The 23,269-nt window shown below is 42.5% G+C and overlaps 1 protein-coding gene across 2 annotated transcripts in view; it reads left to right on the top strand.

Annotated features, from left to right (window-relative positions):
- NTRK3 (neurotrophic receptor tyrosine kinase 3) overlaps positions 1-9,294 on the top strand; it is a 388,119-nt gene extending 378,825 nt beyond the window's left edge. For both annotated transcript variants that reach the window (XM_073801379.1, XM_073801378.1), the window contains one exon: positions 8,240-9,294. In XM_073801379.1, the coding sequence (XP_073657480.1) occupies positions 8,240-8,391 (152 nt within the window). In that variant the 3' untranslated portion in view covers positions 8,392-9,294. The remainder of the gene's footprint in view (positions 1-8,239) is intronic.
- Positions 9,295-23,269: the final 13,975 nt, after the last annotated feature.

The following is a 23,269-nucleotide window of genomic DNA, read 5'->3' as shown; positions in this document are numbered from 1 at the left end:
ACTTTTCTATTTCACGAGGAGATCCAAGGGGATTGGGGGCCTCTCTCAAAGTACTTGGAATTCTTAGGCAAAATAAGAAAATTCAGATTCCCCTTCATCTTTAACTGACCAAGTTCCAAATTTAAAACAAGACCTGGTCTGATATTTGCAGTATGGATGGTGTCTTAAGCCAGTGAGCTGGGCTATTTCCCATCCTACAGAGGCAGGACAGTGAGCTCTATTAATTTTTCCGAATCACCAAGGTAAACGATGCTTTGTGTGCAGTACCATGGCCCAAGCTTGTATCTTGCAAGAGATACTTATGGCCAACAAATCTAGAAGTTTCTAACAGAAGATGTGTCAAGATAGTGTAGTTGGGGAAAGGCCTGTTGGATTCTCCTTCTGAGAAACGCCTTGTCACTCAAGTCTTGTTTTTCAGTTTAACATCTCACGAGAGAAGTTGGTTTCTTCTCAGTTTATGCTGTGACAAATTTATGTATCCTTCCTGAACGTCCGAAGGTAGACTGAGAGCCTGGGCAGCCACTAACCATGGTCTACTCTGACATTCTTATGGATGCAATATCTCTAAAGCCCAGTGAGAAATATGAGTGCCTAAGCTAAGTCTGGTAGCTTTTCCTTCTTTTAAGAAGAGTACATGGGGGCTTCCCTGGTGGCGCAGTGGTTGAGAGTCTGCCTGCCAATGCAGGGGACACGGGTTCGTGCCCCGGTCCGGGAAGATCTCACATGCCGCGGAGCAGCTGGGCCCGTGAGCCATGGCCGCTGAGCCTGCGCGTCCAGAGCCTGTGCTCCGCAACAGGAGAGGCCACAACAGTAAGAGGCCTGCATACCGAAAAAAAAAAAAAAAAAAAAAGAGTACATAGGAGTCATAAAAACAAATTTTGTAATATGTTAACAGGTAGGACATACTCAAATGAATAGCTTCCTGACATCTTTTGTTTTCTCTTGGAGAAGAGTTTATGTTCCATCTCCATTTAACAGCTTCCCGACATTACTTGATGCCTCTGAGCTCACGTTCGGAGTGAATAAATAAACCTGGTCCAGGTGATTTGATGACTGCTTTCCACAGTAGAGAAGTAAATCTCAGTAAAGAAGCTTGTCTTTCATTTCTGTCCTTTTTTTCCTTTTTCTTTCGACTCCTATCCTCCTGCTTCCATAGGACTGACAATCCAGTTTCTTAAACTTCATGAAGGTCTTGATACGAGGTGAATCCCGGGACCACAAACAGTTGGACTTCAAACGGAGAAAATTGGCACTGAATGATTTGGCACACAAAGCAGGAAACTTTCATTTCCTGCAGGCAGGATGGAAATGACTGTTATATTAAGACTTCTGAAGGAGCCCTGCCCTGGAGTAATTTCAGTGCTGTCAGACAACGTTGACATCTAGATTAACCTTTGTGCAGTGAAGTTTACTGCAGAGCTCATTGAGATGCATGCGGTGGATCTCTGCAAATCGCATCTGGAATCCCATCAGCCACACCCCCTGCCTTCACTCCGCACCCACTCTTCTCTGCATCTGGGCTCTGACCCCAGGAGAAGGAGTTTTGACCTCTCTCTGACCACGGTGCTGAACCAGGCTTTGTGCTCAGAGTGACGTGTTTGTCATCGTATTGGTTTTCCCCCGAGGGGACTACAAATCAAGGCACGAAAGCCACTCTACTGATGACAAACAGCTTTGCCGTGTACCTTTATGCTGCACAAAGTGAAATGGTTTATAAAGAGTGAGTGTGCCCCGTGTCCGTGAGCCCTGCTCTGGGCTCTCCGGTCCTCCAGCGTTTCCAGGTTCAGATGTAACAGGTCCTGATGCAGCCCGGTGGTCAGGTGGGGACAGTGGGTTCTGATGGACAAAGGGAGTAGAAGTTTCCTATGGTCCTAACAAAAGAGACAGCCCAGCTCCTTTTTCCCCTGGTTGTTACAAAGAATGCAGCTGTCCCCTAAGCTCCAGCTTGCCAGCTCTCTCTCCTTATGGGGTGGTGGGCTCCAGAATGACCCAGACCCCTTCTAATTCACGCTATGGAACCACACAGAGGTGCAGCGACTGGCAGAAACCTCAAAGCTGAAATCACAACTTCTCTACAAACTGGGGCCATTCATCACATCAAAAAGTCTTGAGAAAAGTCCTTTAGCTTAGATGCATCCACCACAAATTTCCCTGGGGTTTTACTGATGTCTGTTTCTCCCTGAAATTGTTTTTCCTACTTTGCCTCTTGTCTTTAATATGAGTAACAAGAATCTCCTTGTATTCTCTTAGATATTACTTCAGGAGAAATGAAAGTTGCCAGTCAAGGACATTGTGTTTATTGACTGGAAAAATGGATTTCTGGGCCAAGTGATGTCACAACCATAAAGAGGCAAACCTGATAACTTTATTTAAAAGCAGTTATCAGTGTTGTATTTTGTGCTGGGTGCTCAGGCTCACATAGGACAAACTACATTCATCTTCCTATTTTATTACTGAGATTACACTTGTTTGCATGCACACACACACACACACACAAATGCCTCTACACTCCCCGAAGGTCCCAAAAGGTCCAACAAGCAGTGTGCCCCATTTGTGTTTCTCCCACCCATCTCCACGCGTATGGATGTGCAGACAAGTGTGCACCAAGCTGTGGTTTCTAGAGCTTACTATGGCTCACCTTTTCTGATCAGCACACAGTCTTTGACTTTCTACCTTTTTGCACTTTTTGATCATTTATGAAATTAGGGCCTTTTCAAGGGCAACTAAATCCTGAGTTTTCAGAGCCTTCATATTTAAAGGCTGGACTTGTTTTCTCAGAAACACAAAACCAAACTGAACCTTGATGCAGATTTTACTTACTTAATTTTTCGGGGTGGGGGAGAAGCACTGATTTGGGACCTGTAGTACATATTAAGTATAAATATAAATGTAAGTTGGTTCAAGCAGATTACTGAACCTATCCTGGGGCTGAAACAATGAGATATCAAACACAAACATTCAAATAGAATGGGAACATGAAGGGGAAGGGTTAGACTTTCCTTGGGAAAGTTCAACGTCCCAGAGGACAAGAACGGAGCACCGGGCAGGAAGTCAGCTGGCTTCACTGGGTGTCGCTTGAGTGACTGTGCCCAAGTCACTTCAGTTCTCTGGGCCAATGTGCAAGAGTCCTTAGTCTACAGTGGGCAGCTGGCAGCAACTTGCAGACCTGGGGCCTTCTTTGTTGGCAGTGATGGGGCAGATCAATCTATGTCTCATCTGTTGTTCAGATCAGTTCTGAGTGAAGGATAGCTTCTCCAGGTCTCACCTAAAACAAGTTTGCGAACGTCCCCACCCTGAAGTCGGCCCCACTTTCATCTTGTGTTCAGTTCATCTCTTGCAGCTCTTCTTTGAAAGCTCTTGAAACTCTGAACGCTTACCATCCATCCACCATCCCTTACACGCCCCCTCTAGATTTTTGTCATTGGCATTTTCCTCTTTGAATCGCCATCAAGCACAGAGGGCCAGAAACGCCTTTACAAAAATCAAAGTGGAAAGAAGATGTTCTACCCATTTGGCCCTGTCACTGAAAAGGCAATGATGGTAGATTTTGTTTTCAGGCCTGGAATCCTGAACGTTTTGTAGCAAAATGGCATCTCCTGCTGTGTTTAACTCCGTATTATCCATTGTTGCTTTCATGAGTTTCTGTAGATTTAAATGTAATTTTTTTTTAAGTAGGACTCTATGAAGCTTCCTTGATAAATTGGCTAGAGAAACCAATCTTGAAGGAAAGCAACCAAAGCGATAATGATCCTGAAGCAGTATCACGTGTATTATGGGACCAGCATTTTGTATATGGGGAAATAAACTTAAGATGGAAAAAAAAATAACCGCTGGAGTGAAGACCAAATGCCAAATCACATTTCCAGTAGCCTTGAGCACTAACAAATAGGTGTGATTGAGATTCCCACGAGAAACACATCTGATTGGAAATGAAACCCCTGACAATACATCCTGAGGCCAGATAGCCAAGGTTACAACAGTGATGTCATTTACAGCCACTTAAATCCCAGCTGTTTGTGACACCAACCACTATTTGCAATGGTGACTAGTTGGTATGTTGAATCTTTCAAATGTGATTTCCTGTAGATCTCCAAGAAATGATCAGGTGTGATGCAACTGACTAAATGCTGTGCATGCTTCCTTTTTTTTTTCTTTTTAATTTCTTACTCCAGAGAGAAATCAGAATAACACTGAGTAACTGAAATCCTAAGAAATTCACAAATCTTTTGCTCAAGTTCAGACTATCTCAGCTTCCCTTTTCTCTTTTTACCTGGGGCTCAATTTTTGTTTTTCTTAGATAGAAAAGCAACACTTTTGCTCTGAAACTCTGTCCCAGTGATTTTCCCCCTGCAGCTGTCCAGCAGACAGAAAGCATTCTAGCTTTCTTTGAAATGAGAGTCCAAACTGGGTTATGACTAGGATTTTAAATTAAGATGTGAGATTGGAGAAGTCAAGCTGGCTCAGGGTGATGTTCCATAATTCATTCTGATAATCCCAAGGAGATGACCGCCCTCACAGCACTGTTTAAGGCCTTCCTTGAACAAGCCATTTCCCTAGTAACTTCTTAGGGACAAGACTTGATTATTTAAGGATTTCAGAGGTATCATATGAGAAATAACTCACCGGATATGGAAAATTTGATTTAATATATTAACAGGAGCAACAAGAACTTGTTTTAATGCTTTTTTTCTTCCCTCTCTCTGAGAATTTAGCCTTTCTTGAGGCCATTGGGCTATTTCCTTTCCAAGGCTGGAAAAGACTGATTATAGTTCATGTCTACAGCAAAGCCCATTGCAGTTGGAAGCAGCCCAAAACAATGCATGTTAATCTTTTGTTACCCTACAGAATCAAGGACTTTTCTTGGTCATGTATGTGGGCCAAGGCAGGTGAGTTCAAGGGTATGTCAAAATAAAATGAAAAGAAAGCAAGTTGGGACAAGAAATTCTCTGTTTGAATTTGAGAGAAAACAGTAGCCCTGCTCTCTCTGGCAAAGATTCGTGTACTGTTAAGGGAAGAATCACATTCGTTTCTCAAGTAGATTTTACTTTCTGAGACTTCCTGTGTGTGTGTGTGTGTGTGTGTGTGTGTGTGTTGGCTGGGAGGGGAGCTGGGAACATTAGGAAGTAGTTGTTTACAAGTTTAGGTTTTCTCTTGAGCATAGTAAAAGTTCTGCTCAGTTTCTCAGAATGTGACAATGAAATTAGGGGTGGAGACGAATTCAGAGGCCCATGTCTCAGTATATGGTAAATTTTTACCCAAATACTTCTTTTCAGAAACATTTAGTCCTAGCAAACCAAATCAATCCTATGTCTGCAAAGGTATCAGGAAAAGGAATCAGTCAGTAAGCAGTTTCTGTAGACCTCAATGCTGCATCCACTTATAGGCTTCTTTTCTAAGCGTTTGGGGTCCTTGACTCATATGAGAGAATATACCAATAGGTCCTGAATGGGGAGGCGGTTTGGATGAGCTACCCCACTGGTATTATGACAATGCATTAACTCTGTCCTACAGGAAAACTAGGGTCACTTTAGGGCTGCTTTCATTTGGAATGGCATAAGAAAAGAGGCTTTTAAAACACGTTTTGAGTACTGTCACCCAAAGTCAGCCTCTGTTGAAAGAGTTTTCAGTTTGATAGGCAGAATTTCTCACTTCTCCCATCTGTCAGTGATTTTGGGGTATCTGTTTTCAGCACCAGGGACAGCAAACACCTCCCTCAATTGAACCAATGACTGCTAGCCTGATTGAACTGCCAGTCAAGAAAGGGTGGGGTTTTTCTTTTACTTCCATCCTTTGGGACCTCAAGCTGGAAGACTTTATTCTTAAGTTCAGGTGCCTACACCTTTTATTAATTTCCAAGCCTGTTTGTGTCACGTTCTCAATCTGCTAACAAATAATGGGTGTTGGACTAACGTGCCCAGGTCTTTTGGCTCAAAGCAGTGGAAAGAAAGACACTTAGACATCAGTGGAGGACACACTTTGGCACAGGGACCCACTGTAATAGTCTTCGCAAGGCACCATGGACTTGTGAACTCCCAAATGGAGGATAGCTTATTGGCAATCACTTTGAAAAAAAAATTTCTGCACATTTCCCACAAAGTACAAGTCTATGTTTTACTCCATGTGCATTTGGAGGCAGTATTTCACAGGAGTTGAGCAGGAGCTATGAGCTCTGGGGACAGAAGAGGGCCCAGTGATGCTGTTGTTAGCATTTTGAAGACTCAGAGTGGGGCACAGCTTTGAATGCCAGCAGTCACCCTTCAATCCTGAATGCTGTTCAGCAGCTAACTTAGCCTTAAACAATCATAGTAAAAATGCCAATGGCTCCTTAAGGCCTCGGTCAGGCTAGACTGAAGGGTTGCACTGAGAAAATGCACAGCAGAAGCACATTTTGTCTCTTTGCTTTGTGATGGGACAGTTGTCATACAGCACAATCATACATAGATGTCATTTTAGAGACAACATTGCTTTCTCTTAACTAACTGGCAGCATTTGCCTCACTCATGTCAGGATGGACACTGTACTGGGAAGGCAAGAGAGTCACTGAGGATTTCACCTTAAATACTGTCTTCTGTTTCACAGATGTTAGATAAATTCCACTTCTCTTGCCTCTGAACCATCCAGTCCAAGGCTTTGAACACTCCACCATACTCTCTCCTCCACTTTCTCCCCCTCTCTTCAGTGTTGCTTAGCATGATTCATAACACTTAGTAGTGTAAAACTATAAAGGATTTTTTCTAAGGTTAAGTGAGGTGGGAGAACCAGAGCCAGATCTCAGAGGAGCGAGTTCAATGGAGCTGTGAGTTGGAACTTTGGAATGGGTCTGAGGAAAAAAGTCCATCCTTTCCCTGCATTCCTTGTCTTCTCGAAGGCACCCCATTCCAGTGCTCACACTTGCCATGCAAAAAAGGCCATGGCAAGAGTTTCTCTTGATTATTTATGTGAGGATGGTGGGAGAGCAGGGTCAAAAATTCTCTACTGGAGTCCTTTAGAATAGAGGAGCTTTGTTTTATATTGAAATCAAAGAGCAACCCTAGTTTAGAAAGAATATGCACATGAATGACCAACCGCTGTAATAGAGTTTAATAAAACAAATTATTTTCCCTTAAAACAGAGAGGAAGGAGTTGTAGATTGACTGGTAGGAACAAATGATCCATTGGTCAGGGAGGAAGGTGGTCTGAGTTGGAGATACAGAAGTAGTCAGCTTTACAAATGGAGGTATGCCCAGGGCAGTCTCAGGAGAGAACAGGCCAGAGAAAAAAATCCTATAGAGGTTCTCAGTACTTTTTCTGCAAAATTCCTAAAATTTCCAAGGGCACTTCTAGCCCTCTGCCTCCTTAGAGGCGAGCTCAGTGCTACTTCTGGGTTCTTAAGGCAAATGCCCTACAAACACCAAAGTCTTGTATTTTCCACTCTCAGCCGACACTGGCTGTCCAGAGTGGGATTTGCTCCCCTTCCCTATGTGAAAGGGACTTGTTTTCAGTAGAAGTGTCCTTTAAATATCCAGCTAAAGCTGGAGGCAATTTTTTGCATGAATGGCTTTTTACAGCTAGGTCTAAAGCAGAACAAAACTTGTATTAAACTAAGTGCTACTTTACATATCTTATTTCAAGGGAAATGAAGGATTTATTGCGTGTAAATGATGTACACTGATTTGTTTCCTACTGGACATTACATGTCCCTTTATCTTTAGGCTGAGGTTGGGCAGCAAACTTTCAATATCTGGAAAATCAGCTGGTACCTACTTCAGTGCACTAGTTGAAGGAATTTTGCAAATGAAGTTTAGGTGCTCTTGTAACTGATTTCCACCCCCTCCCTAAGCTTTCTGTATTAAATATATGTAAAGTGATTATATCTTGTCTGATTCTGTGGGTTTGTGTGTGTTTCCCAATGTTTGTGTAAAGATAGTAGCCATCTGAAGGGTTCGATGGATTACGGCAACTGCTGAGCAATACTGTCTATGGCGTGTGGACGTATGATCCATCTAGGCACTTGTTCTGAGGCCAAGTTAATCTTACAGAGTTTAGAAAAGAAACTATGTAGCGTGGCTTGGGAAAAGTTTAATGAAGGATATAATATTGCCAACTCACCATTCATTGGTGGAGACCTTGGCAGCAGCCGAGTTGAGGTGTGCTCAACTGGATTTTACATCATTTATTTTAATCTCAGTTGATTGTTCCTCAGGTCTATTTTATGACTTAAAAATATTCCTCCGCAATGCTTGTTTCTTTTTTTTCCCAGGCCACTGGAAATTGCTGATCATTCTTGCTTCTCATCATTTGGATCCCAAAGTCATTGACTTAAAATGGGTGGCTGAGGTTTTAGTGAAACTGGGTTTTACTTATAGTGCCCCTTCCTTGAGGTACTATTTCTTCCATTCTTTTCCTTTCTAACAAATACATCCATTGGCCATGCTAAGTTTATTTGCAACCTGGCAAGTCTTGGAGAGTCAGTTTAGTTAAAGTGATGATTGTATTTTGTTTGCCTTTGGAGAAGAGGCTTATCATCTAAGTAAAGTTCTTATGTAAAGGTGTGTTTTATGCAAAAAAAAAAAAAAAATCCACAAAAACAGATTCTAAATTTGGTAAGATGGCCCCAGAGTAGGGGGATGTATTCTCAGTTAATATTAAGGGATGTGTTGAAAAGGCAAGTGCCCTCCCTTTCTGTATTCCTCAGCCCACCCTTCCTTCCTCCCTAACCTCAAAAGAAAACAGAAAATTATTTTTTTAAATTGTATTAATAATTTATGTTTAATACAAAAGGATGATTTAATGGTATCACCAAAGGTCATTCTCCCATTGTGCATGTCCTTCACTCTTGGCCCTGTACCCATCACCCCGTTCTTCACCCTCACGCTTCCATCCCAAGGCAACGTGTCTTCATTGGAATCTATCAGTGTTGGAGTTCAATGTGGGGACGGAGGTTTAACACCATGACACTAATGGAAACCAACCATTCTTCACTTTCAAATGGTTAATTACTCCAAGAAGGCAAACTCTTTCCTCGGTTTTTGCTTAAAAACATTTTATACATATATATGTATATATGTGTGTGTATGTATGGACATATGTATGTATATGCACATGTACATGTATATATGTATATATCCATCTCCAATATAAATATAGCATATGTGAGAGTTGTAAATACTCCTTGGTCATACTTCTGTCTTCCTCATGCTATCATATCTTCTGTGTTATGTTAACAACTCCATTTATTGACTGATGAAATCGTGTGTAGACCTGTATCCTCCTGACATAGTTTATGTAGGGTATCTTCTCAAATAAAGTATAAAACATCAATGTCCTTGTTTTATTTGTATTCATTATTCAGTAGGGAAGTGTGTTGAATTTAAAGGTAGGTTGAAGTTTGGGAAAGTCCAAATGTGTGCAAAGATTGTGGGATTCAATATCATCTTGAGAGCTGGGACCCTGTTTTGCTGAAGGTCAAATAGCTTGCACAATGCTTAAGGTAGACCCTAAGTTGGATATTGGGTTGAGATGAATGTTTCAAGAAGGACGTACATATATTTATAATTTGAGGCAGGGCACAAGGAAAGGATTGACGCCCTCCAGCTCTATGTCATGATGTCCTGTCATTCCACACATGTTGTTACTCAACTTCTTAGTTACAATAATTTTAGTTCCTAAGATGGGATAAAATATATTCCCTCGGATTTTTTTTTACCCCAAAGATTTTATGATTCTTTGGCATAATTACATTAAATCTCGTTTCTAGTCTCTCTTTCTCTCTCCTTCCCCTCCCTCCCTCTCTCTCTCTCTCTACTTCCCAATTTCCCTTCCTTTCCTTTTTTCTTCATTACAATATATAATGTGTTTCCTTTAATGAGGAAGACTTATTTCCATTAATTTATTTCAAAAACATCAGTGGATTGTCGGGGAGAGACAGGGAGGCACAGGCTGTAATGTCACTCATGAGGGTTCACCAGAGGTGTAGGAAGCTTTAAGGCAGGGTTCCCCGCCTCATCCCTATTGACATTTTGGACCACAGAATTCTTGGTTGTGGGGTTTGTCATGTGCATTTTCTGATGTTTACCAGCATTTTCATTAGAGCATTAGTACTCCTCCTCTGTCCCCCTCCCAGGTATGTCTACCAGAAATGTCTCCAAACATAGCCAAATGTCCCCTGGGGACGGGGAGGGTGCAAAATTGCCCTGGTTGAGAACAATTGGTATAAAGGTTTAGACATTACCATGCAATGTCACACAGTATTAAAAGAGGAATTTCATTCAGGAAAATCAAGAGCTCCAGGTCGTGCGTGCCCCAGCCCTTTCTAGAACTGCAGCTTGTCTGTACCATGTGGTTAACTTGTCTCCTTCCTCTAAGCGCATCTCCCTTCAAAGCCTGTAGCTAAGGATCAAGTTACAACACCATGTTTGGGTTTCAGACAGCAATGGAAATATCTTCCTCATCTCCATATATCAAACACGTTGTTATCACTAGAATACCTGTTCTCACCACCTTAAAAAAAGTGTAATTCGTAAAGCTCTGAGTGGGAAGAAACCCAAATAGGCTTTTTGAAGGTTCTATCCCAGTGAAGGAAGTTAGCATACCTAAAGGGCAAAAGACTTTTGTTCTTCAATTGTCCCTTGTAATAAATTACATTTTTCACCGGCCCTTGCCTCCTGGCCACATAAAACTATAAGTTCATGGGAATTCCCTGGCGGTCCAGTGGCTGAGACTCCAGCACTTCCACTACAGGGGGCATGGGTTCAATTTCTGGTCGGAGAACTAAGATCCAGCATGCCACGCAGAACAGCCAAAAATAAAATATATATATATATATATATATAAACTAAAATGCCATTAGAGTTAAAAAAAATTACAAGTTCATAATTAGGCCCCTTGCAGGCATGGGACAAAAGTCCTCAGTGTATAAACTCTTTTTGATGAGTAGGTGGAACATGCATTAAGTCTTTCCAGACAAGGGCTAATGTTCTCTGTGCAGTGATATGTATATAGTACGTACTTAATAGGCATTTGTTGCGTTGAACTGGATTTCTCATTCTCCAAGGCCCAGATCATTTTACTGAATTCAAAGTGCTACCACTGTGCCTCATGAGCCTCACATGTGAAAATTCTCAGGATCCAGAATTCTGAACCACCTGACAACATGGAAGTTATGAGTAAATCTCTCTCTTCCCCAGCATGTGGCTGCCTTTACATTAGTGTCTTCCTGGGCTGCCTGAAGGCAAAAGTAATGTTTCTCAAAGTAGGAGTTTTAAATGCTCTCTGAAGTCCGGGCCTGGTGGCTTGACCTATTTATTGCCTAGTCCAGTGATGGCAAATCATGGAAATGCAGTGAGAGACAGCGGGTCCCACGCCACATACATGAAACCCCCACCCTCACCCTCCTGCAGGGGACTACTCCTTCCTACTCCACACAAAGTCCAGGGAGGCCCTGGGGTCTTGCACCTGCACTTCAGAGGGTCCTCACATCCTTCTGACCCATTATTTGGCATTTATTTTGAAAGACAGTTCAAGGACTGGATAAGGTTACAGACTTCTAGGTCTGGAAGGTCCTTGATTAATAATCTCATTCAACTACTTGCCCGAAGCCAGGGTTCTCAGGTAAACAAAAACTGAGACAAACTATTGATAGCATCTTCCAATGCCTGAAGGCATGGTCGATACTATTATCTTATAAAGACAACATGCCCCTAAAAAACCGTCACCCCAGTGGTGACACAAAGAAGCAGTGGTCTAACAGGGAAACTTCAGAAATAGCAGCTGGCCATCCCTGAACCTGAACCTGGAGACTGCCTATCATGGCATTGATCACAGACATGCCAGGAAGGTACTCGTTAGACAAAAGGTAGATTTATCAGACCTGATGTCCTAGGTGAGGGGGTAATTTTTTGGCATGGGTCATGAACATACATATGAGGGAGCTCCCAGGAATTCTACTTGAGCTTCTCAGAACCCATTCCTCTAATGTTTCAGGGCATGGAGGGCACCTTGCCCTGAGCCATGCACTATTCCTTGTTCCCGTTGGGATGCTCAATGTTACTTAGCTATTAACTAGGGAGATGTTCTATTTTAGCCTCTCTTTTCCCCCCATTTCCAAGGTTTGCAATGTTCTCAACTATTCAAATCATCAGTGTAGGGCTCAGCAGAGGGTCTAATTACTGCCCTGCCTGCCACTTGCTGATGAGCTGCAAGGGCCAGGGAATGGCTTTAAAGCAGTTAAGTAGAGAAGAGCAGCTTCTTTGGAAAGTTCTCTGGGAGTTTAGGTCTTATAAGGGAAATCTGGATGGTATAACATGGGAGAGTCACTGGATAAGGCCATCTTCTGACTACAGATCATGGCCAGATACCCATGCCTTAGAGGAAAGCACAGTACTTGTATTATTACATCAGCCAATCTCTATGAGTGTCTTAATCATAGTCGTTTCTCCTCAGACTTTTGAAAACATTCTTAAGTAGTAGCTCAAGTAGTCTTAGCAGACAAATACTCAACTATAAGGGAGAGAGGCCGTGGAAGAGAAAATGTGCCAAGACATGGTCATGGACATTCATATTTAAGCCATATGTCACTATTTGCCCAGCAAGCTGTCTGCAAGAGCCCTGAATGAGTTAATTCTTTTAACTAGGACATATGTTAATATTTCTATTGTATAAATGTGCTAATCAAGCCTCAGAGGTTTAGATAACTTGTCCAAGGCTGCCCAGTTACTTGAGGCAGAGGTAGGGTTTGAAACCAGCAGTTGGGTTTAGTACACATCGTCTTAATCACCATCCTATCCTTGCTATCACACGGATTGAAGCTGCTGTCCAAGACCACAATGGAGGGTTGTAATCAAAGAGCAAACAAATAAACAAAAACAATGGGGAAAAAGCAGGTTAGAATATATCACTTTCAGGATAGTCTTTCATTCATTTATTGACGTAATAAATTTAGGAGCAGTCTTCTATTAGAGGTACTATAATGTGCCAAAGCCTGAAGATGTAAAGGAGATTTAAGACTCTCTCCCCAGACCATACCCCTCTTTATCCCACACTCTGGATTCCACAGTGAATAGAAGAACGTCTGGGTTACTAATATCAAGGCTATAAGAAGATTCAGAGAGCACAACAGAGGATAGGATTTCAGTTATGACTTGGATGATGACTAACAGAAGAGTTTTTGATAAAGAGACTTCCCCAGCTTCTCTTAGTATACAGCCAACTTCTCAATCCTTTTGCCCTTGTGCTGTGGATGGAGAGGTCTAGGGCTTTGAGATCTACCAAACCAGAATTCCGTGGATGCCTTGACCTTCTCCTGGATATTACTCCAGGTGGAAAGCCAGAACCCTTCTCCCAAGCCCTTACACAAACATTGACCTAGAAAGCAGGGTAATGTCTCAATCGTAGTCTGACACCCTTCGGTCACTGTTCCAGGGACACACTGCCTCTGCTCATTTCCATCTCTATGAGCCGCAACAAGCCACTTGCCTCCTGCTACTTAATGGAAAGCCCCACTGGTAGAGTTATGCGCAATGGGGCTGATCATAAACGTGATTTATGGAGTTAGTTTATTTACTGCCTCTGATGCCGGCCCCAGCTGCCAGGAGTTTGACCGACAATTTCTGCTTATCTATTTCTCACTATATAATACCTGAATTCACATTATAAATTCTTCTGATCGGAATTTCATGACATCTGCTCTGGTATTTATTGATGGTATACTCATCAGGGACTCTGTCCTTTGGGGGGATGAGGTAGGCTCTGAGCCCTTCGTTCTGTCTGTCGGGGTGAGGCTAGGACCCTGACACCCTAAAGTGAGAGGACATTATTTTTACCTCTTGTGCCTTGCGACAGGTACCTGTGTATATGTTAGAGATATGGTCACCTATGACAGAAGTCTCTTGTGATTCAAAACAAGTGGAAATAAATGACAGAGAGTAACTCAGAGTCAAAGTGGTGTTTGACCACCTGAAAGTAATCTGGTAGGGTAGGATAATCCAGATCCTGCCTGGATCCACAGGTAGAACCAAATGACCACTAATCTCCAACCTTTGGATGGGGCTTCGGTTCATGCAGAGAGAAGAGAGTTGGACTCTCTGATCTTGAGTTGATGCTCTCCCCATGTTTAAGTTCCCATCATTCAAGCATAATCAGAGGAGTAGGGGTGAGAAGTCATTCTGAAATATCCAAGAAGATTCCCATACTAAATCAGGAGACTTCAAAGTTTGGCCAAAAGACCCAAGGAGAGTTATAACAGTGTTTATTCTCCTTCTATAAATGTAGGGTTTTCCATCCAGAAAGAATGGATCAGCAAATTTCCTTGAGACAAATGTTTTTTTTAAAAAAACAAGGCTGCATCTCTTTCATAAGAACTTTCCATTTTTTTTTTCCAGAGAAATGAGGCCAGTTTCTACCATGGTTTTTCTTGTTTTTTTGTTTTGTTTTGTGTTGTTTTTGTTTTTGTTTTTGTCCCTGCAGTGCTATACTCACAGCTGGAACTTCCCTCAGTTTTACTCTCAGTCAGCCCTGGCTGCCCAACTCCTGTAGTCCAGCTTCAGCAGAGCTGATATGGGCTCCAACCCTGAGCTTTCCCTGTTCTGGTCCCTCACCTGCGTCCCTAGAAGGAAGCTAAACTTTCATTAAGCCTATAATATGCACCAGATAGGCATCTCGCTAAACCTTCACTGAGCCATCATAACGATCCCCTATGAATTATGTATTTTTATCTCCATATTTCTAGATAAGGAAACTGAGGCTTGGAGATGCCGTCTCAGAAAGATTAATTTTCTTGTCAAATGACACAAACAAGTATTAGGCAAGGGCAAAATTCAAGCTTTGTCTGACTAACTGCTCAGCAAATTTTGTTTCTGTTTGGTACCACCTGTGAGGTTTGTCCCCCAAACAGCAAGGAAGGAAAAATACCTCTCATTCTCCCAAAGTTTTTTCATCCATTAATCAACTGCAGACCATAGCCAAGTCATTTAACTTCTTTGGGCCTCAGTTTTCTCATATGTAAAAGACACATAGTCATACTATGATCTGTTCTTATAGTATGGAGTCATATGAGGACATGCACAAAGTGCTTGGTACTTGGTCTTGCCCTTAATAAGCCTTACATAAATGGTAGGATCATTATCATAATCATCATCACCACCATCATCATTATTACCATTGTCATCACCACCATCACTATTTTCACCATCACCATCATTATTATCATTGTCATCCCCACCATGACTATCATCACCATCATTATCATCATCATCATCAGTTTCATCATCTGCCTGAGAGTGGGCTCCATATTCCCCTCCTCTAAGAACTAATTGTCTCTCTGACTGGCCTTAGATGCACTTTGGGAGACTTTCTCTCTATCGAGGTGGACAGGAAAGCCCCTGACAGCATGGAATTACGTTATTGATTTGTGCCTCCCAAGGCCAAGCCCTTTTGAGATTCATTAAATCAAACAATAAAAGAAAACCCCAGGAGTTAGACACCTTTCCACGTATTGCCCAAATTCAGTCCATCTCTCCTCAGCTTCCCCAGCCTGGTCATGGCTATTTCTTTCTGACTGTTACACAACAGGAAGGTTACTGGCAGCCACTAATGGATCCAGGAATAATAACAACTCCCAGAGCTTCAAAACTAGAATACATTTTATAAAAGTGAAAATTGGTCCTGCTGTCAAAAACTGAGTGATAGAGAGGGACAAGGGAAGGGCAGAAGCTATCATTTAAGGTTCATCTGTTTGTTGCTTAGCTGGACCTTATTATTCCCATTTTCCAAATAAGAAAACTGAATCATCAGTCTAAGAAAACTGAATCTCTTATGCTCATTTTAAAGACAAAGTTAATAAAGTTTAGGGAGGTTAAAAAAATTGTTCAAATGTACTCAGCTACTAAAGCAGGGTTTTTCAACATCTACACTGTTGACACTTTGGGCCAGATAATTCTTTGTTGTGGGTGGCTTTCCCGTGAGTATGTGAGCTGGAGCCAGATTGTACCCTGAAGGGTGTTCAGCAGCATCCTTGACCTAGATGCCAGTAGAAAACCCCAGTCATGATAATCAAAATTCCAAGATATTGTCAGATGTCCTTCATGGGGACAAAATTGGCCCTGGTTGAGAACTACTGTCTTAAAGGATAGAGTTGGGTTTCAGACCAAGGTCTGCAGACCTACTAAACTCAATGCCATTATGCCGCTTAAAGGAATAATAATCTAAGAAGGAGTTTTTTTGTAAAGATGGTGGAGTTAAGCACAGGAACAGAATCTCTCCCTCCCAATAATTAAAAAAGATCAGAGAAAGAACCTGAAAACAATTTACTAAGTAGGAAACAGATAAGGACTGGGGTGTAACCTCACGACATAAACTTCAAAAAGTACTGGCTGTAAATATAAACACTCTGGCGGACTTGGTATGGTTCCTCTTCCTCCCTCAGCCCCTAGAAGTGAAGCTGGAGAAAATGTGAGTTGAAAAAAAAAAAAAAAAAAAAAAAGCTGATATTTGCAGATAAGTGGCTGAGCCAGTGCTGGAAAGTCAAGGGCAAACCCTTGTGTGTAGAAGCCCCTGGTTACTTGTGAACATTTCAACAGAGGCAGGAAAGTCGATTAGAGCTCCCCAGGGCTCAGGGCTCCACTCTGTCTGGGGAGAGATCCAACCACACCTCCCGGGTGTCCAGTTATGGCTGGGCTATCAGCCAGATATTCTGTCAAAGTACATTTGCACCCCACCGAGTCCTTCAAAACTCATTCCCTGCTGGGCAGTCCCTCTTTCCTCCCTGGATTTTCTCCAGCTACAGCACAACTGATGACACACATTACTCAACTCTCAAACTCCTGCTGGTGGATAAAGGCTTCAGTTCAAGTGGGAGGAGTGTCAAACAGAACTCACCCAGTCTAGATCAGAATAAATAGAAGGTCTGAACATAATTGCCCATGTTAGGAAACACCTAGTAAAAATGCAATATATTTATATATTGCAAATATTGCAGTATATTGTAATATATTAACAAGTGTATATATATATATATATATACACACACACATATATATATACACATATATATGTATGTATATATATATATACACACACATATATATACTTGGCAATACAAAACATAATGTAAAGTAACAAAAGGTGGTAGAAACCATTGCAAGTATTTCTCCATTTCTCCTAGTGGGGTATTAGTCAATATGATAGAAAGTGAAACAAGCAATATAAAAATGACTCCAACATTTTAATGTTTTTCATATTTGTGTATCAACCATAGATTAAGTTTTCAGTAATTATTGTTTCTTATGATGAGTAAACACTAATGGGGAAAGTTTAACTATTACTCAATTCAATAATTTTATCTAAGATAGGAAGTATACTAGAGTGTATTAAAAATGTTATTTACCTACTGAATATGTATAGATGATGGCTTACAATGATGCTTATCTAGTTGGAGTGTTATTTCTAGGTGGTGAGGTATTCGGTGACATTTTTTGTATCCTTTAATTTTTTTCTATATTGTTTAAATGTTTATAGTGTGCACATATCATATTGACAAATAAGAATAAAGTTGTTTAAGAAAGAGAATCAAGAGAGAGAAAGATGGAGGGAAGAAGGGAGAAAGAATAAGGAAGAAAGGAAGGAAAGAAGGAAGGAAGGAAAAGAAAGCAAAAGAATGTGAGAGAAAGAGAAATTAAAGGAGAAGGAGTAGTGGGGCTAATATGGGGGGCACAGGAGGATATGATGCATTTATTCTGCTTGGGGGAGCTAGTAGAATATAGTTGAAAGTGTAGAATATGTATGGGCTTTGGAGTTTTAGAGACCTGGGTACATCTTACATCTGCCACTTAACCAGAGGGTCCCTAGACAAGTTCCTTAAACTTAAGTCTGAAATTTCCTTATCTGTGAAAGGAACAATCACACTTGCTTTTACAAAGGTTGTTTTGAGTTTGTGCACGGTGCCTAGCATTGGATAGTCCCTTAAAAGATGCCAGCTTCCTTTCAAATTGCCTCTGGTAATTCTTTTCCAATCCATCCGTCTATCCATCCATCCATCCATCCAACCAATTATCCATCCATCCATCCATCCATCAAGAAGCTTTTATCAGACAGGTGTTTACTAACAGCTAGTAAACCTCAATATGAAAAGATTCAGTCCCTGTCCTTGGCAGAGCGAGCAGGCCAGAGAGAATGAGAAGAGGGAGACCCCGCAGCTTTGGAGTCAGAAGATGCAGGTGCTTCTGCAGAGAAGCCCCGATAACTGTTCATTAACCATTCGCTTCAGAGGAGGTCTCCTGCACCTTTGCTTGGCACATCTGAGTGGCATTTTTCTGGGACCTCAGGAGACAGTTGGAGAATGCGTCGTTTTCATTTCACTTCCACCACCTCTTCTGCCTCTGTTCTGACTGCCACCGTGAAGTCCTCTGGCTCTTTCTCATGGCTTTGAAATCAAGCAAGACACTTTGGAATTCAATTAGCCACACAGTTGCCACAGCAACGAAAACATATAAGCTTAAATGATTTATACGCACAGGCAACACTTCAGAAAGGAATAAATTTAATCCTGCAGCTGGGAATGAAATGGACTGTACCATAAGAAAAGTGTATTCTTCTCTCCCCCATGAGAGGGTTCCAGGTCTTAATGTGATCTCAGTGAGCACTGAGGCCGAGGGAAGGAGGCAGCCCGTGAGCAGCTCACACCCACAGCCAAGGTTGGGGTTCACATGGAGCCTTGCTCTACAACTGCTGGGACATTCTGGGCCAGCAAAGCCAGGCGTGAAGGTGTGTATTAATCCATGGACCAGAAGCATGTCTCCCATAAGGTCATCTTCCTCCCCTACCGATGCTGTATGTGGGTTTGTACACACCCACACCCATAAATCCTGAGACTGACTTCACATTAAAGTGAGATCCTTCACAGAGGCATAGAATCGAAGGAGCTGGTTAGAAAAAATACAAGAAAAAGAAAATCCCTGCGTATCAGGTATTGTGCCACAATTTCTGCTTTACTCCTGTATTACTCTCCTGTTACAGGTCACAGAACCCATTGGTACCATTGGGCTAGGAGCACTTTTTAAGGTGGATTAATATCTACCTGTACTTTATTTCTGCTATAAGAGAATGTTTAGTCTTTATGGGCCACATGTGTGAAGACAAATGAAAGCAGACAGTATCTTGAAGTAGTTATCTTTTATTTTTCATTTATTTTCCTATTTTACATATATATTGACCCGTTGGAATCACCTAGAACAGGAGTTTATTAATTTTCTTTCATTGTGCACTCCTATTAGTTGAACATATACATATGTATTTACTTATAAAATATGCACATACACTATGATCCATCCATATATATTCAAAGCTAATAAAGCATATATATTTTTTAATTAATTTATTTATTACCTTTGGCTGTGTTGGGTCTTAGTTGCTGCGCATGGGCTTTCTCCAGTTGCAGCGAGCGGGGGCCACTCCCCGTTGCGGTGCACGGGCTTCTCACTGTGGTGGCCTCTCCCGTTGTGGCGCATGGGCCTACTTGCTCCGCGTCATGTGGGATCTTCCTGGACCAGGGCTCAAACCCGTGTCCCCTGCATTGGCAGGCAGATTCTTAACCACTGCGCCACCAGGGAAGCCCTAATAAAGCATATTTTTAAAAGTTTTTTGAAAAAATATATTGAAGTCAATATTTTCTCTCAGACCTAAATGAATCATCTTCACCCCACTTTGGAAACCATTGAGCAGGGGGCATCTGCATTGCTTCAAGAAGAATTAGGGTGGTTAAAATGGGAACCACAGAGAAAAAAATAACTTAAACTTCCAATACAAGCTCTTGAGGATCAAACTGGAAGATCGTGAGGGGACTAGGCACCGCGTGCTCCATAATAATAGTGGAGAAGAACAGAACCAGGTGCAGATGATACTAACCTTAATGTTCTCCACCCACTCAGAGAACTGGAGAGGGGAGGGGCGAGGAGATCGTGGAAAGAGCCCCGTGGCTCTTGACAGCCACTGAGACATAAAGCCAGTCCCTCCTTCACTCCCCACCAATTGGATGGTCACTGTGGCATCTGGGCTGAGGAACTGTTCTTCAAGTTGTTCCCTCTCCCTTGAGGGCTCTCCACAACAGCAACTGCAGGGTGCCACTGAGTGGTCCAGCTGATGGAGACCACCCGTGCTCCCAAGACTTTGCTGAGTCCATCCAAACTGCCCTGTCTGGACTACTCCATCCTCAAGTGCCCAGGACATGTAGAATCACTGCCCCCTCACATTACCCAAGTGGAAAATGGTGCAGGATCCCTGACACTCATAAGATGATGGTGGCTGTGTGCAGGGGTAAGCCCAGCACCACTCCTTGATGGGACTGGAAAGTGATGAAACACATTACTAAGACCCCACTAATTGGTATCCACTAATTTAGCATTGTTGAATTTTGGTTTTTCTTTGCAAATATTTTCTTTTCCAGTGGTGAACATGTACGCCACAAATCAGCACACAGAAACTCACATTCCAGACAAAACCTTAGCATGCAATTTCTGTGTAACGCTTAACATCTAGGAAAATCATGAAATACTCCATTTGCCAGCTTTCGTTAATGTATTTGGAAAAAAAAAACCGGCAGTAATTTATTCATATCGTATAATTCAGGATTTTCCCCATTTCAGACAGTTCTTCCCCTAGGTATGCATAGACCTTGAAGTTGGATAAAGTGTTTGAAGTCTTGCTGTACTACATAGAAACAGTATAGTCTCAGGCATACCACTTAACCTCTGAGAGATCAGTTTCCCAGTCTGTAAAATGGGGTTGGCAATACCACCTTTGCTGAATTGTTGTAAAATGTATATGTAATCAAAAGCACCTTGCCTCTGACCTGGCACACAGAGACCACTCAGTTTGTAGCTGTTCCTGTCATGGTAATTAGTATAAATGAATGAGATTTTCCTGTTTGCCCCATTCATATATGTTTCCATGTATTCATATGTATATGTGCATCTCTTTCCTGTATTCATATGTGTATGTTTCCATGTATTCAAGGAGGGTAGGACAAACTCTGTGTGTGTGAAGGATGGTTAGTTTTTAAAGGGACAGACTCCCTTTACCACTGCGCATTCACTGGGGTTGGGTTATTCTAGGCCTTCAGTAGAACTTTGAGCAGGGCTAGTGATAGAGGGACAGGGCATTGAGGAACTTCTGTGGATGTCTGCGACTGCTTCTCCCGCTGCAAGTGGGGACAAGACCCCTGCTGGGCTATCAAGGTAAAAGTGGATGATATTTTTAAATTTTTGTATTTTTTTATTGTGGTAAAATAAATACACATAACATTTGCTATTTTAACCATTTTAAAGTGTACAGTACCAGGTATTAAGTACATTTACGATGTTGCATAAACATCACTGCTATCTAATTCCAGAACTTTTTCATCATCCCAAGCAGAAGCCCCATACCCATTCAGCGGGAACTCCCTATTTCTGCCCCAACCCCCCTTCCTGACTACCGCTGATCTCTCTGTCTCCATAGATTTGCCTCTTCTGGACATTTCATATAAATAGGATCATACAGGACGTGGCCCTTTGTGACTAGCTTCTTTCGTTTAGCGTAACGTTGTCAAGGTTCATCCGTTCCGTAGCACGTGTCAGTACCTCATTCTTTTTTATGGCTAATGATATCCCATTGTGTGGACATATTGCCTTTTGTTTATCCTGTATTTGTTGTTTAATCCCATCAGCCCACATGGCATCCTGATGTGGTAGACTTGAGTCATGCAGCCCTTGGTTCAGTGACACGGCCTCAGGCACTCGTGTGTTCTGAGACTTTTGGTGTATGCCCACCTGTGAAATGAGGGTAATGATGATTGTCAGGGTTATTGGGGCAATTGAATGAGATGAGCATATGCATATAAGCGTACCTGGCACGTGGGAGGTATCTTAATCCATTTATGCTTTTTGTTTTCCTCCAATTTCTTTAGCTTCATAAATGTTCTTGATAAAACAACTGTCATGGAAACTGAAGGCTCCCCGTGGGGTGCACGCCAGGCAGGCTAAGCCTTGGTTCTGGACCTTACTCTGGCCCCTGGGGCAGGGCTGGACTCCCTGCTGAGCCGCTGGAAGCTACCCCTTTCACCATCAGTCTAAGTCATGCTTGTTCTTCCTCTCCATCCCACTCCTAGTAGAAGGTTCCTGAAACTCTCATCAAACATTAAGTAGCAACACCTATAGGCTAATATAGGGTGAGGGGAGCAGCCTCAGCCCTGGAATGTCAGATGAGCCCACAGAGCTCCCGGGAGAGTCATGAGTGTCAGTGTGTTAACATATGTAAAGTAGCTCGCACTTAGCAAGCCACAGGAAGGTTATTCCCTTTCCTTGAAAACAGTGACTAGGTCTTATTCATCTGTGAGCTCCCTGAAGTGTGTAGACCAGGGCCTTGCACACAGCAGGTGCTCTCAAAGTGTTCAGACCAGGCCTTTCACATAGAAGTGCTCATTTAAGGTTTGGGGGATCGAGGTGAATCTGCAGACCCCACTGGCTCAAGCGCCAGTACCCCATCAGAACAAACCAGGTAGACCTCAGTCCACAGAGCCAGCCGGAAAGAGCTACTTGCCCCATGAGGCCTGTCCCCCCTGGGAGATGCATACAGGTGAGTAAACCTAATAAAGCAATGGTCTTGGGAACGAGGGAGGGTGAGGCAGCTCCCGGAAGCCCCAAGCTCCCACAGCAGGCAGTGCTTAATGAGGTCCTTTGGCACAAGGCCAGTGACTCTTGACCAGTTCCCTGGGGGCTGGATTTGCTGAATCTTGTGAGAAGAGGCATCGCTCTGCTGGAAGGTCAAGGGAGAGGAGTGCACATAGACGGGCAGTGAGTCACCAGAGCCCTGAGCTCTCCAAGCCAGGACGGTGCTGTCAGCGGGGTGTTGGCCACAATCCAAGGCCTCTGGCTGCTTGCTGTGTAGCCATCACCTTGACGGCCCAAATGGGCATCCACAGGACCTCCTTGTTTTGCTTTAAAGAAGGCCCCAGACAGTGAGCTTGGTATTTCCCTGGCAAATACAACAGGCTCACAATTCCTTATCTGCAATTCCGAAAGAGCTCAGAAATGGAAACTTTTTTCGTAACTTAATTAGCAGCAAAACCTGACCTGATCTGAACTCACTTTCCTGCAAAAATGTGACCTTATCTGAGGCGAGCTTATCCATGTAGTGTGAATATTTATGTGTTTGATTACAGGTGCTACCTTTGGCCCTGCTGAGGGTGCTGGAGGACATACAGTATATGCACGGATTCTTTTCCTCAAGACGGCAAACATCTGCACCCTGAAATGCAGCCGGC

This window comes from Tursiops truncatus, chromosome 2 (assembly GCF_011762595.2).
Source record: "Tursiops truncatus isolate mTurTru1 chromosome 2, mTurTru1.mat.Y, whole genome shotgun sequence".
Classification (NCBI taxonomy): Eukaryota; Metazoa; Chordata; class Mammalia; order Artiodactyla; family Delphinidae; genus Tursiops; species Tursiops truncatus.
This window is presented reverse-complemented; position numbering and strand designations above follow the sequence as displayed.